Source organism: Rhinatrema bivittatum, chromosome 3 (assembly GCF_901001135.1).
Source record: "Rhinatrema bivittatum chromosome 3, aRhiBiv1.1, whole genome shotgun sequence".
NCBI lineage: Eukaryota > Metazoa > Chordata > Amphibia > Gymnophiona > Rhinatrematidae > Rhinatrema > Rhinatrema bivittatum.
The window spans coordinates 191,348,083-191,362,231 of record NC_042617.1 but is presented as its reverse complement, the minus strand read 5'-3'; the positions used below and the strand labels follow the sequence as shown (position 1 = coordinate 191,362,231).

At 44.2% G+C, this 14,149-nt stretch overlaps 1 protein-coding gene across 1 annotated transcript in view; it reads right to left on the bottom strand.

The window, feature by feature from the left end:
- The window catches only part of ADGB (androglobin), a 790,434-nt gene that overhangs the window by 221,856 nt on the left and 554,429 nt on the right, over positions 1–14,149 (bottom strand). The window contains exon 22 of the mRNA XM_029594040.1: positions 2,106–2,237. Within this exon, the coding sequence (XP_029449900.1) occupies positions 2,106–2,237 (132 nt within the window). The remainder of the gene's footprint in view (positions 1–2,105; positions 2,238–14,149) is intronic.

The window sequence follows — 14,149 nt, the reverse complement described above, 5'->3', positions numbered from 1 at the left end:
CGACTCTCTGGCTTCTGGCTATCAGCGATCCTCTGCTTCTGACTTCGGACTGGCTATCGGCGACCCTCTGGCTTCTGATCTTGGACTGATCTTGGATGATTCTGCTGACGCTTACCACTCTCTTCACAGGGGCCCACCTAAGACCAGCCGGCCCCCGAACTCAAGGGCTCAACCTGCGGGGAACGGGGTTGGTATTGGCGAAGCTCCAGCCAGCCCTCTCTACCAGCCCGGCCTCGCCTTCCAATGGTGGGGACCTGCAGGGGTTCACCCTCTCAGGTTGTGCCAACCTCACATCGGGTAAGGGGTCCACATTCTCGTCCGGTGCAGTAACAGCTCCTGAAACTCAAAGGCTCAACCTGCTGGGAACAGGGCCAGTATAAGTGAAGCCCTAGAACCAGTCCTAGTAGGAGCGAGTCCACCAACTATTTGCATGGACCTAGTAAGTTCACCTGAAAGGCTATAACCATGCCACAGTCCAAAGGCTCACATCTGTATATATCCAGGGTACACACGTTTAGGTCCTTCAGTCTAATCTCAAAAATCTTTTGGTGCAGACTCCATACCATTTTGGTTACTTTTCTTGAACTGCTTCCATCCTGTCTATCCTTTTTAAGATACGATCTCCAGAACTAAACACAGTATTCCAGGTCAGACCTCACCGGAGGAGCATTAACACCTCCTTTATTTACCAGATTTGCACTTCCCACTCTCACCCCTTCCAAAATCCCTTCTCTTGCACACCTTCCAGTCTCTTATTCCTTGTTTTTCTTCAATTGCCTAGTCCCCTGTTTTCACCCTCTACAATCAACCTTTCCTGAGTCTTCATCTATTTCAGCTACCTCTTCTGCCGTCACCAGCCCTCCAGGTCCTTTCCACGACTGACCTCTCCCCGACCTTCTGCATCCCTTCTCATAATTGCAGGCCATCTAACACAACTACACTTATACTCTCTACCAAATTGCTTAATTTCTATTGATCTTCATTCCAAGTCATCATCAAATTCTGGAGTCCCTGCTTTCTGCCATTCCCTGTGTTTCCTTCTCCTGCACAATCCACATACACCATCTGAGGCCGCAAACTTCCACCAAATCTTCAATGCAACTTGTGTCCCTACTCTTCCCCTAAATTCCTAAGTCACTGCTATTCCTCCCAATCTGCTTCCTGTATCTTCTCTCTCTTGCTTCCCCTATAGTCCAGTCCAAGCCAGCAGGAAAGTGGCACTAGCTTTCCAGTTCAGTTAATCTGCTCCCTCTGGTGCTTTTCAAACTATAAAAATCAGTAGTTTTAACTATATGGTGCTCTGAAGATATTCAGAACACTGCACAGTTGAAACAGCTGACCTGCAAATTGTGCAAGAGTGAAAGGCACTGGCTGCAGAATGGGTTAGAAATGCTGGGTGACGGAGAGAGGAGGTAGTGGTGAGAAAGTTGGGTCAAAGCGTGGCTGGAAGTGTGCTCCAAAACTTTTGTGTGTGATGGGGGAGGCAGAAAGGGGGCACAACTCATTTTGGGGGGTAGTTGCCACTCCTTACTACCCCTCCTCCCATGATGTCAGCATGGCTGGCAAGTGTGTTCCAAAACGTTTGTGTGTGTGTGATGAAGGAGGCAGAAAGGGGACACAACTTGGGGGGTAGTTGCCACTCCTTACTAACCCTCCTCTCATGGTGATGTCACTGTGCCTAGTAGCCTTCCCCTCTCTCACTCCCACCCACCAACCCTTTGCCCAGAATTCCCTCTGTTTCCCACAACCTCAGCCTAGTACCAGCATCTCCCTTTCTCTTCCGCCACCCAGCATCTATACTAAATGATGATGTTTTGCTGTGCCGATGCCCCATACCAGTCCTGTGAGGAGAAAGGGATTGTGTCATAGCAGCTACTACTGTAGTACAGGAATGACTTTTCCATATCATACCAGTTGAGAAGCACCATTCTAAACGTTCCTTTTGATGTCACATGATTCAAGTGACTAATGAGGCTGTTTATTATCAAAGAAAAATTTAAAACATAAGAACTTACAAGAAGACCAATATTCATTCCAATTAGTTTTACATTCAAATAATATAGATGATAAAAAGAAACTTTTAAAAATAAGGTTTATGTGCCTACCAGGTGTTCTAGCATTATTCAATCTCCTTAGTTCGGTTGATTCCCAGCTTTCTTGGACTATGGCCTCTCCAATTTCTTCTAGAGAGGATGTTATCGTATCATCCCATGAACCAGGAATTTCAGTTCTTGAATCTAAATGAAAAAAAGTGAATGAATGTCTGCTTCCAACAGAAAATAATAGACCATTCCAGATGCTGTATGCTTAGGAAGGATAACAAAGTATTTTCATAGGATTTTAAAAAATAGCAGCAGCATCAAATTTTTGAAACTTAAAAGGTGTAAAAATCAACACATACACATGTAGATAGCATATATAAATATTTAATAGCATATTTATGAGTATATCTCTCAAAATACATGTGTAAGTTAGGGTATGCAAGTAAATTTGCGTTGTGTAAAAAAGAGGCAGGCCAGGGGTGGGGGTGGGTCAACATTTTTGCGAGTAAGTTGCTATTTTATAAGCAATTTCTGCATGCAAATTTGTCAACTTACATGCATATATTTATATCTGCTTTATATCTGGAGTGAGTGATAGTGAACGACTTAGCAATGAAATACTGACCGAGTGCGGGGTCTGGTTGAGAAGGTGAGATTAAGGCTGAAGTGCCAGGAGGGTCTTGATGACCTCCAGATGGACTGGGCGAACTGGTAAACTAATTGGTAAAACTGGTAGTTTCATTGCCACACGCATGTTATAAAATTTCCCAGCCATGGGCGGGGTTATAAATGCATGTAAATTATGTAGGTAAAATCTCCACATGTATATTTTAAAAGTTAGATGTAAAAATATGCAAGTTTAGCAGTTGCATACTAGTTATCCAGATAAATTCCAATGTATGTACCTAAATTTTGAAAGCGCCACTTATCCAGACAAGTTCTGACTTATCCGACTAAGTAGCAGCAAAGTTGTTTACTTATCCAAATAAGTCTTAAAACACTTCTTATCCAGGTAAGTCAGATAGCCATATAAGTCTAAAAAGCACTACTTATCCACCAGTCTGGCTTAGCTGGATAAGTAGTGCTTTGCAGACTTATCTGTTTGTCTGACTTAGCTGGCTGCGTGCCACAACTTAGCCAGACAAGTCGAATCTTATCCAGATAAGTGCAATATGTATTTGTATGTTCTTTTTTATATGCAAGCACATGTTGCAGGGTGTATTTTATAATCTACATATATCATATATACAGGAATAGATTTTCACGCACCCATACACACGCATATATGGGTGCAGATGTGCATATTTTCAAGTTATCTTCTTAAAATATATTCTTGCATTAGTGAAAGTGGTATTATTTCAGAGAGTAACAAGAAAGTTCAAGAGAGATTTTATGAAACAATTATTTTCTCTGATGATAAAGATAGAACTTTTAAGCTTTCAGCTATCTATAATATACACAAAATATACCAATGTGCCAGCTTTACTAGAAAGGATAGCTTTATAGTTATGTCTTAAAATAAAAGGTAGGGGAATTGGCCTGGCTAGGAGTACTTTAAAATCTCCTCATTGCCAACTTCCAGTATTTCCTTTTTATAACCATATCACCTCTTGTCTCATCCAGTTTTTAATATGAGCTTCTAGCTTTATCATATAGCACATTTCATTCCACAGGTATACTTGAGATCTCTCCGGATTTGACATGGAGACTCCAGGTTTACAGACCCAACTCCAGGTCTCCAGAAGATCACTCAGGATCACTGGGTCTTAAACATCATCATTCCCTCTCCAGCGTGTCTGTTTAATTATGTGATATTTGAAGAAGAGAGTATGGGCATTAGGATGTCAGCCAAGGCACGGAGGAGCTGGGGTAGAAGCATCTCTCAGGCTGTAGCTGCTTCCCCTTTTTATGCCTTTGATTGGCTACTTCTGACAACTAGAACCAATCAACAATAAAAGAGGGAATCAAACCTTCCTGCTGCTTAGGCCCTCACAGCACTTATCAAGGGGATAAAGGAGAAGAGAGAGAGACTGTGTGGGCAATGAGGAAAGAAAGCAAGAGAAGAAGAAATACAGATGAGTATGTGTAGAGAACACAGATCAAGAGTTAGGGGGACAAGAGTAAGAATAGGAAGAAAAGGGGCAAGTAAAGGGAGGGGACAAATGAGAGAAGAAGAAGGTAAAGAAAGAGAGAGTAAGGGGAGGAGAGAGCAAAGGTGGGGATGGGGATGAGAGAATGGGGAGATGGAAGATAAAGGGTCAGACAGACCAAGTATGGCAGGAGATGGAGAGGATCCTGGTTTGGGCAGGAGAGAATTTAGGGAGATAATGTAGGAGGGAGGGGATTATATACAGTTTTATATTAAGACTAGCTGTACCCGGCCATGCGTTGCTGTGGCTCAGTCTGGTTAAATGGAAAAGAAAGAAAACAGAAAGCGCACGTTTCAAATATGTTTAATTTCACAATGCTTGTAGGTATACAATATTTTTTGTTGTTCCATTGTCTGTGCAGATATAGAGATTGTCTGGTTTGCCGACTCTAGAACACGCAACATATAATTGTCCATGTGAGAAGCAATCTGTGTCTAGATGTAAACCGCATAATTCTAGAAATGAAAAAGAATGAAAAAAGAAAAAAAATAAACTATACTCACTAAGGGGCGGATTTTCAGAGCCTTGCTCGCGTAAATCCGCCCAAAACCGGGCGGATTTACGCGAGCAGGGCCCTGCGCGCCGGGAAGCCTATTTTACATAGGCCTCCTGGCGCGCGCAGAGCCCCGGGACTCGCGTAAGTCCTGGGGTTCTCCGAGGGGGGCGTGTCGGGGGGCGGGCCCAGTCGTCGCGGCGTTTCGGGGGCGTGTCGGCAGCGTTTTGGGGGCGGGTATGGGGGCGTGGCTACGGCCCGGGGCGGTCCGGGGGCGTGGCCGCGCCCTCCGTACCCGCCCCCAGGTTGCGGCCCGGTGCGCAGGAGGCCCGCTCGCGCGCGGGGATTTACGCCTCCCTCTGGGAGGCGTAAATCCCCCGACAAAGGTAAGGGGGGGGGTTTAGACAGGGCCGGGCGGGTGGGTTAGGTAGGGGAAGGGAGGGGAAGGTGAGGGGAGGGCAAAGGAAAGTTCCCTCCGAGGCCGCTCCGATTTCGGAGCGGCCTCGGAGGGAACGGGGGTAGGCTGCGCGGCTCGGCGCGCGCCGGCTATACAAAATCCATAGCCTTGCGCGCGCCGATCCAGGTTTTTAGCAGATACGCGCAGCTCCGCGCGTATCTACTAAAATCCAGTGTACTTTTGTTTGCGCCTGGAGCGCAAACAAAAGTAGGCTATTCGCGCGCCTTTTAAAATCCGCCCCTAAATGAACGGAATGGTAAACGACACAGCTCAATTCCAACGCAATGTCACACGAAATAATTAAATCAAAATGAAAATAAATCGAAATCTATGAAAATTCAATTTAACAATGCAATCGGAAAAATTGAAATAGAATCGTAAAATATTTAATACAAGCTGTTAAGCCCATTAAAATGGGTGAGATTTTTGTCCCCTCTCCTCCTACGTCTTTGCTCTGCTCCACTCCCTCCCCCCCCCAGCACCACGAAGGGCCAGAGGCAGTTGCGGTGGTAGAAGCTGCAGCGGTGGTCGAGGGGGATCTCGCGAGGCATAATGGTCCTGCCATCCCAACTCCATCCCCCCTTCCCCGGTGGCGGAGGGACAGGCTCAAACCCCTTTCACTCTATCCTTACAGGCCCCAACTCCTTTGCTCTCCCATTCCCCTCTACTCTCAACCCCTTCCACTCTAACCTATAAGTGGAGAGCTGGGGGGGGGGGGGTAGAGAATCTCTCTCTCATACAGCCCCCTACATAGGCTTCCTCCCTCTCTCTCTCTCTTGCACATTCACTCTCCCTCTGTCCCTCATACATGCACGCCCAATCCCTCTCACACACATACACAATCCCTCATGTAGTCTCCCTCTCTCTCTGGCACTCACACTCGCCCTCAGCGCACATTAACACACTTCTCTCTCACACAGTTAAAACGGACAATATTTTTGTCCCCTCTCCACCTAAGTCTTTGCTCTGCACTCGCAATAGCTTGCAAAGTTCCCAACGCCTGTTGTGTCTGGGAGAGTGAGAAAAATAATCCATCCCCCCCCCTCACAAAGGGCAGGCGGCAGGCACTGCAACAGATTTGGGACACGTTGCCTAGCTTACTTTGCTCTTTCTGGGAGACCTGTGCCTTTAAGCAATCTGATCAGGGGATTGAGAGGGAGGAGGGAGCAGGGCTCTGGCTTTCATTTTCGGGAGTGGGGGTGGAGCGATGCCCATGTATACTCTTCCCATGGTGGCTGAGACCCACGGGCGGCTTGACAGCACTGCCTCCCCCCCCCCCCCCGGCAGTTGTGGGATATATACTTGGCTTCTCCTTATCTGCGGGACTCAGGGGGTGGGGAGGAGGGCGAGCTGTCCTCTGTTCAGATCTTTGCGCTTTGGCTGCTGCAGGCTGCAGCTGCTTGTGATCTCTTCACAGCCACTTTCTACTGCATTTGCTCTGCTCTGGCCGTCCCAACTCCCTCTCCCCCTTCCCCGGCGGTGGACAGACTGGCTCGGTGACTCTTCTACCCTTTTCTCCTCCTATAACTGTCCGGCAGTCCCTATTCCCTCCCCCATTCCCCAGCGGCGGAGGAACGGGCTGAGCTGTTTCTCAGAGCGGCGACTCGTCTGCCCTTTCCTCCTCCCCTCTGTGACACCCAGCACGTAGCGCAGAGCTCTATGGTCCGCACATGCGCGGTAGAGCTGCTCTCTACTGCGCATTTGCGGTCCGTCGGTCAGAGCCCATTTATATTGTAGATAGCGTGTGTTGCTTTTAAGTCCAACAGATGGCACTGTTTTTCCAAAAAAGCATGTTTTTACCTGTCACAGGTGTGACATCTATATAATATAGGTATATAAAAACATGCGCGTATTCGACTGCAACGTTGTGTCAACATTTCAAAGCAATTGGTGAAGAACTTTCGGAGATTTAAGATTTTGAACAAACGAACATTTACATTTTTATTTATATAGATTGATAGGAAGCGGAAAAAATTAAGACTATCCTCCTAATTTTAAAACATTGGCTAACAAATAATAAGCTAACCTTGAATATGAAAAAGACAGACATTTTATTTCTTGCTAGAATTTTAGAGATTAGACTTCCTCCTAGCCTGGATATAAATGGAACTCGTCTTCCAACTGTAAACCAAGCATGGAATTTGGGAGTTTTAATAGACTCAACATTATCGTTACGTCCTCATATTGGTCAGTTGATACGAACTGCATATTATAAATTACATCTAATGCAAGGAAACATCTTTATATAGTTGATAATCTGAAAACAGTTCATTCATTCTCTCATTATGACACCAATTGATTGTTATAACATTATTTCTTGGTTTTCCGCTGACTACATTGAAAGCATTACAATATGTGCAGAATTCTGCTGTGCTGTACGCCAACATATCTCTCTGATCTTGAAACTACTTCACTGATTGCCAATAGTTTGGCGCATTAAATACAGGATTTTATCTTTGTTTTTAAGGGCAAAATTTCAATACAGATTTAAAACTGTACCGACCTTTTAGAACCTTGCGATCGGCTTCACATTTTCTTATTAGAGGTACCTTCCTTTAAGTTGGTCAGATTTGTCTGTGAGCATTTATTGTTTGTACAAGGCTCTCTCTGGTGGAGCTAGTTTCTAGTAGAGATTAAGAAAGAAACTTCTCTGGCTAGATTTCAGAAGTTGATTAAAATGTTTCGGTCCAATTTTAAAAGGGCCATGCATGTAAATAATGGGGATTATGCGCATGGCTGTACCTTGTGCGCGTTGCGCACATTTTTGGAAGGGCCCTGTTACGTGCCAAAGTACCAGGCCTCTCCAAAGGAGAAGGCAGGGGCGGAGTCTAGGCAGGGAGGGGTGAGGCAGGGGGTGGGCCGCGACAGTGCCATTAGCCGCTGAACCGGGGAAGTGCACGCCAGCATCTGGGGTTGGGGAGGAGAGGGGAAGAGGAAAAGGAAGGAAGGATAGGGTTAGGGAAGTTCCCTCTCAGTCCGCTCCTTGATTGGAGCGGATTGAGTGGGAACTGGGAAAGACCTACCTGTGTTGCCGTGCGTATTTGTTTAAGATCCCCTCCCATTGCGCGCAAGACACATCTGCCTGCACATATGAGGGCGGATTATAAAATTGGGCGCGCATGGATATCGTATTTCATAGCACACGCACGCTGATGCATACAGGGTATAAAATAGCCACATTCATGACACCGCGTGCACATGGATGCCTGTGCATTTTTTTAAAAATTTACCCTTTTTTGTTTAACCAGGCATATAATGACACCCAGATGGTAATTAAATGAGTAGATTCAAGGTTCCTCTATTTAAATCTTTTAGTTTGATTTTATTGTATTGATTTTATTTTATTTATTGTATTGTGATTTTTTAAATATTTTTATGTATATTATGTATGTACTATTATAAACCACTTAGAAATTTGATAGGTGGTATATAAATATTGTAAATAAATAAATGAGAAATGGAGGAGAGGTAGTAGAAGAAAGAGGATGAGAAATGATTAAACAAGAGCAGGTAGGAAACCCTGGAAGAGGAGAAAGAAAAAAATAAGCAAGTGATAGAAAAAATAGAAAAGTATTAAAATACCCAATGCTTAAGAAAAGAAACAAAAAGCTGAAATAGAAAAGGAGGGAGGAACCCAGAGAGAAATAAAACAGATTTAAAATGGAATAAAGATAAAGGCAGAGAATGAGAAAAGAAGTGCTGAGCTTAAAAATGAAGCCAGAAACATCAAAATTTCGAAACTATTTTATTATCTTATAGAAAATACAATTAAGAGGGCAACAGTTCTCTAAAGGGGATAGAGGGCCAGGGTGGGAAGAGAAAAACTATGCACAATGACATCCCCGCTTGTGGTAATTTCAGAATGAGCAGAACTCAAAAATTACTAGGAATGACCATAGGCTTCAATACCAAAATGAACTCCACCTTTTCTGCAGTACAGATTATACAGCAAGAAATTATCTAAAGGCAGTTCTCAAGAGGAGAGCCAAAACTTTGAAACATACCTAACTATTCATCATAAAAGGTGAACACTAATAACTCATTTGCAAGAAAATGCTACAGCACTTAATTGAAGCTTCAACAAAGAAATAGACCCTAATGTGAACCTTTCTACAGGGAGTCAAATTATTTGAGTAGCAGTTTTCAAAAGCTACAACTGGCAAGAGTACCATTCGACATAAGAAAGGATTGTTTTACTGGTAGAATAAAAGGATCTAGGAACAAAGGGGGAGGAGTCAAGATGGCAGCATGAGAACTCCACAGATCAGGCTGACCTATATGGTTGTAGTCTTTTCCCTGTTACCACTTTCAGATGCCTTCAAAATGGAAGGGAAGGGTGAATTTCCTCCCTGCTGAGCCCTTGTGTCTCTCCAATCAGCATTGTATCACAGAGTTCGTGGTTCCTACTGTTGAAGAACCTATGGAAGTCCCCATCGAAGATCTTGGTAGAGGAGTTCCGTGTTCGTCCAAAGAAGAGGTGTACTTAGACCTTTAGATGGTTGTCTACAGCCGGCACTTTGGAGCCCCCCCCCCCCCCCAGCACTGGATGATGGTGTCATCGTGTAGGTACCTGTATCGCAGGGAGCTGCTCTTCAGGATGGCTCTGAGGTTTTGACATGAGTTGCAAGTAAGGGCCTGGTTTTTGTGGGACTCGGTTCTGTACTGCTATGGGAGGAGCATTTGTTGGGTGCTTTGGAGGTGCCCCCTTCTCTGTCTGCAGGAGTTGCTATGTCTTATGTGGAGCCGGGGGCTGCCCTGCCCTTTGTCTTACCTTCTACCCTGGCGATAGTTACACTTGAGGCGTTATGGGATCTAATGGCCAAATTTGCTGCCTTTTTTACATCCTGTTCAGTCATAAGAACATAAGACTTGCCATACTTGGTCAGACCAAATGTCCATCAAGCCCACTATCCTGTTTCCAACAGTGGCCAAGCCAGGTCACAAGTACCTGGCAGGATACCAAAGGGTAGATAGATTCCAAGCTGCTTATTCCAAAAATAAGTAGTGGATTTCTACAACTCTACCTTAATAATGGTTAATGGACTTTTCCTCCAGGAATTTATGCAAACCTTTTTTAAAAGTACCTACACTAATAGCTTTCACCACATCCTCTGGCAATGAAATTCAGAGCTTAATTATGTGCTGAGTTATAAAATATTTCTCTTATTAGTTTTAAATGTATTACCTAGTAACTTAATTGTGTGGTCCCTGGTCTTTGTACATTTTGGAAGAGTAAACAACTGATTAACATTTATTCATTCCATTCCACTCATTATTTTATAGACCTCTATCATATCTCCCCTCAGCCATCTCTTCTCCAAGCTGAAGATTCCTAACCTCTTTAGCCTTTCTTCATAGGAGAATTGCTCTATCCCCTTTATCATCCTGGTCAGTCTTCTCTAAATCTTTTCTAATTCTGTTATATCTTCCTTGAGATGTGGTGACCAGAACTGCATACAATACTCAAGATGAGGTCGCACTATGGACTGATACAGAGGCATTATAATATTCTCTGTTTTATTCTCCATTCTTTTCCTAATAATCCTTAGCATTCTATTTGCTTTCTTGGCTGCTGCTGCTGCTGCTATACACTGAGCAGAACATGGCAACATATTTTCAGTGATGACACCTAGATCCTTTTCCTGAGTGGTGACTCCTAATGTGGAACCTTGCATTATGTAGCTATAATTTGGTTACTCTTCCCTAAGGGGCGGATTTTAAGAGCCCTGCTCGCGTAAATCCGCCTGGATTTACGCGAGCAGGGCCCTGCGCGCCGGTGCACCTATTTTACATAGGCCTACCGGCGCGCGCAGAGCCCCGGGACTCGCGTAAGTCCCGGGGTTTTCTGAGGGGGGCGTGTCGGGGGCGGGCCTGATCCGCGCAGCGTTTTCGGGGCGGGACGTAGCATTTCAGGGGCGGGTCCAGGGGCGTGGTTACGGCCCGGGGAGGTCCGGGGGCGTGGCTGCGCCCTCCGGACCCGCCCCCAGGTTGCGTCCTGGTGCACGGGGATTTACGTCTCCCTCTGGGAGGCGTAAATCCCCCGAAAAGGTAAGGGGGGGTTTAGACAGGGCTGGGGGGGTGGGTTAGGTAGGGGAAGGGAGGGGATGGTGAGGGGAGGGCAAAAGAAAGTTCCCTCCGAGGCCGCTCCGATTTCGGAGCGGCCTCGGAGGGAACGGAGGTAGGCTGCGCGGCTTGGCGCGCGCCGGCTATACGGAATCGGTAGCCTTGCGTGTGCCGATCCAGGATTTTAGCGGATACGCGCGGCTATGCGCGTATCTACTAAAATCCAGCGTACTTTTGTTGGCGCCTGATGCGCCAACAAAAGTACGCCAAATCGCGCTTTTTGAAAATCTACCCCTAAGTGCATCACTTTGCACTTGTCCACATTAAATTTCCTTTGCCATTTGCATGCCCAGTCTCCCGTTTTTCAATGTCATCTTGCAAATTCTCACAATTCTCTCATGATTTAACAACTTTGAATAATTTTGTGTCATCTGCAAATTTGATCATCTCAGTTGTTCCCATTCCCAGGTCGTTTATAAATATATTAAAAAGAATTGGTTCTAGAACAGATCCCTGGGTCACTCCACTATTCATCTTTCTCCATTGGGAAAATTCACCATTTAGCCCTACTCTCTGTTTTCTATCTTTTAACCACCTGGTAACCCACAATAAGACACTGCCCCCTATCCCATGACTTTTTAGTTTCCTACAAAGTCTCTCATATGGGACTTTGTCAAATGCTTTTTGGAAATCCAGATACACTATACCAAGTGGCTCACCTTTATCCATGTTTATTTACGCCCTCAAAAAAAGTAGCAAATTTGTGAGGCAAGTCTTCCCTTGGCTAAATCCATGCTGGCTTTATGCCATTAATCTATGCTTATCTATATGTTCAGCAATTTTGGTCTTTATGATAGTTTCTACCATGTTGCTTGGCTCAGACGTCAGACTCACTGGTCTGAGGTGTCCTGGATCACCCTTTGATCCATTTTAAAAAATTAGCATTACATTAGCAACCCTCCAGTCTTCAGATACCATAGATGATGTTATTCATAGTTTACAAATTTCCAATAGCAGGTCCACAATTTCATTTCTCACTTCTTTCAGTACTCTGGGATGTATACCATCTAGTCCTGGTGATTTGCTGACTCTTCCTTTTCAGTTATCTCCAGACATCTTGTCCACATTGTTAACTTATAAGTAAGTTTTTAGTTCTCCCATACCCTACCATATGATTATTCCCTTGGGCACATTTTTCTCTATAATCGTTTGTTTTTTGTTTTACTCTATAATCTGTTTTCTTCCCCTTCCCTTCTCCCCCTTGCCCCATCCTCTTCTTTCCCTCTACCTCCTTCCCCTCCTTCCCTCCTCTCCCTTCCCCCCTTTCTCTTCCCTTCCCTCCCTCTTCCCTTCTTTCCCCCTTCCCCTTTCCCCTTCCCTTTCCTTTCCATTCCTTCCCTTTCCTTCCTTTTTCCCTCTCTCTCCTCCCTCCCCTTCCATTCCTCCTTCCCTCCCTTCCGCCCCTCCCTTTGCCCCCTCTCTCCCCTCCCCTTTTACAATTCCTTTTATGTATATTCTTCTTGATCCATTTTTCATAATTGTTTCACAAATTTTTTCATTATTTATTTATTTATTTTTTAATTTTTCCTTTTTTTTTATCTAGTTTCATTATTTTTAATTTTATTTTTCCTTCTTCCCGATTTTTTCCTTTTCATCTATATTATATTCCTTGTCTCTACCTGCTTTGTTGTTTCAAAAATTGATTCTTTTCTGTGTCCTGGCTCTCATTTTGATTCTTTCATTTATGTAATTGTGTGTTCGCCAAACTGCACAATAACTGTATGATGTTTTTTTGATTATAGATTTTGGAAACTCTTGGTCCCCCTGATGCAGCCTGACGCGAAACACGGCCGTGTCGGGGTCGTTTAGTAACACAATAATAAAAAGTTGTTTTTGACTGTTAAACTGTTAATGCTCAGTATATTTATTTGCCGCACATTATTTTTTTGGCTGATGAATATATCTCTTACATCTTTCTCAGCGAATACTGAAGGAAAGAATTCATTTAGTCTCTGCTATGGCTTTGTCATCTCTAAATGCCTCTTTTAGCCCTTGATCATCTAATGATCCAACTGACTCCCTTGTAGGCTTTTTATCTTCAATGTAACCAAAAAGGTTTTTAATATGAGTTTTTCTTCCACAGCAAGCATCTTTTCCGATTTTCTCTTTGCCTTTCTTATCAATGCTTTGAATCTGACTTGCCAGTGCTTATGCTGTTTCCTGTTTTTTCATTTGGATCGCTTTTCCATTTCTTGAAACTAGTTCTTTTAGATTTGATAGCTTCTCTGACCTCACCTTTCAACCATTCCGGTAGTCGTTTAGCCTTCCTTCTACCTTTTAAAATGCATGGAATACATCTGGTCTGGGCTTCCAAGATTGTATTTTTAAACAACATCCATGCCTGAGCTAACTCTTAACCTCTGCAGGTGCTCCTTTCATCTTTTTTCCTAACTATTTTCCTCATTTCATCAGTCACCTTTTTGAAAGTTAAATCCTGTCATAGATTTCATTTTTGTGCTCCCTCCAGTTATTAAATCAAATTTGATAATGATATGATCACCATTGCTAAGTAGCTTCAACACTGTTACCTCTCATACCAAATCCTGTGTTCCACTAAGGACTATTTTCCCTGCTGTCTTAGATTCCTTCAAAGATACATCACCTGCAACCATGTGCTTCAGAACGACTGTCGGCTTTTCCCCATCATCTAGTTTAAAAGCTGTGCTATCTCCTTTTTAAAGGTTAGTACCAGCAGCCTGGTTCCACTCTGGTTAAGGTATAGCCCATCCTTTCAGAAAAGGCCCCCCCTTCCCCAAAATGAAGCCCAGTTCCTAACAAATCTAAAACCCTCTTCCCTGCACCATCATCTCATCAATGTATTGAAACTGGATGTTAGGATTCGTGAGTTTCGTGGACCCTTGGCCTGAGGTGGAGGTTGATACTG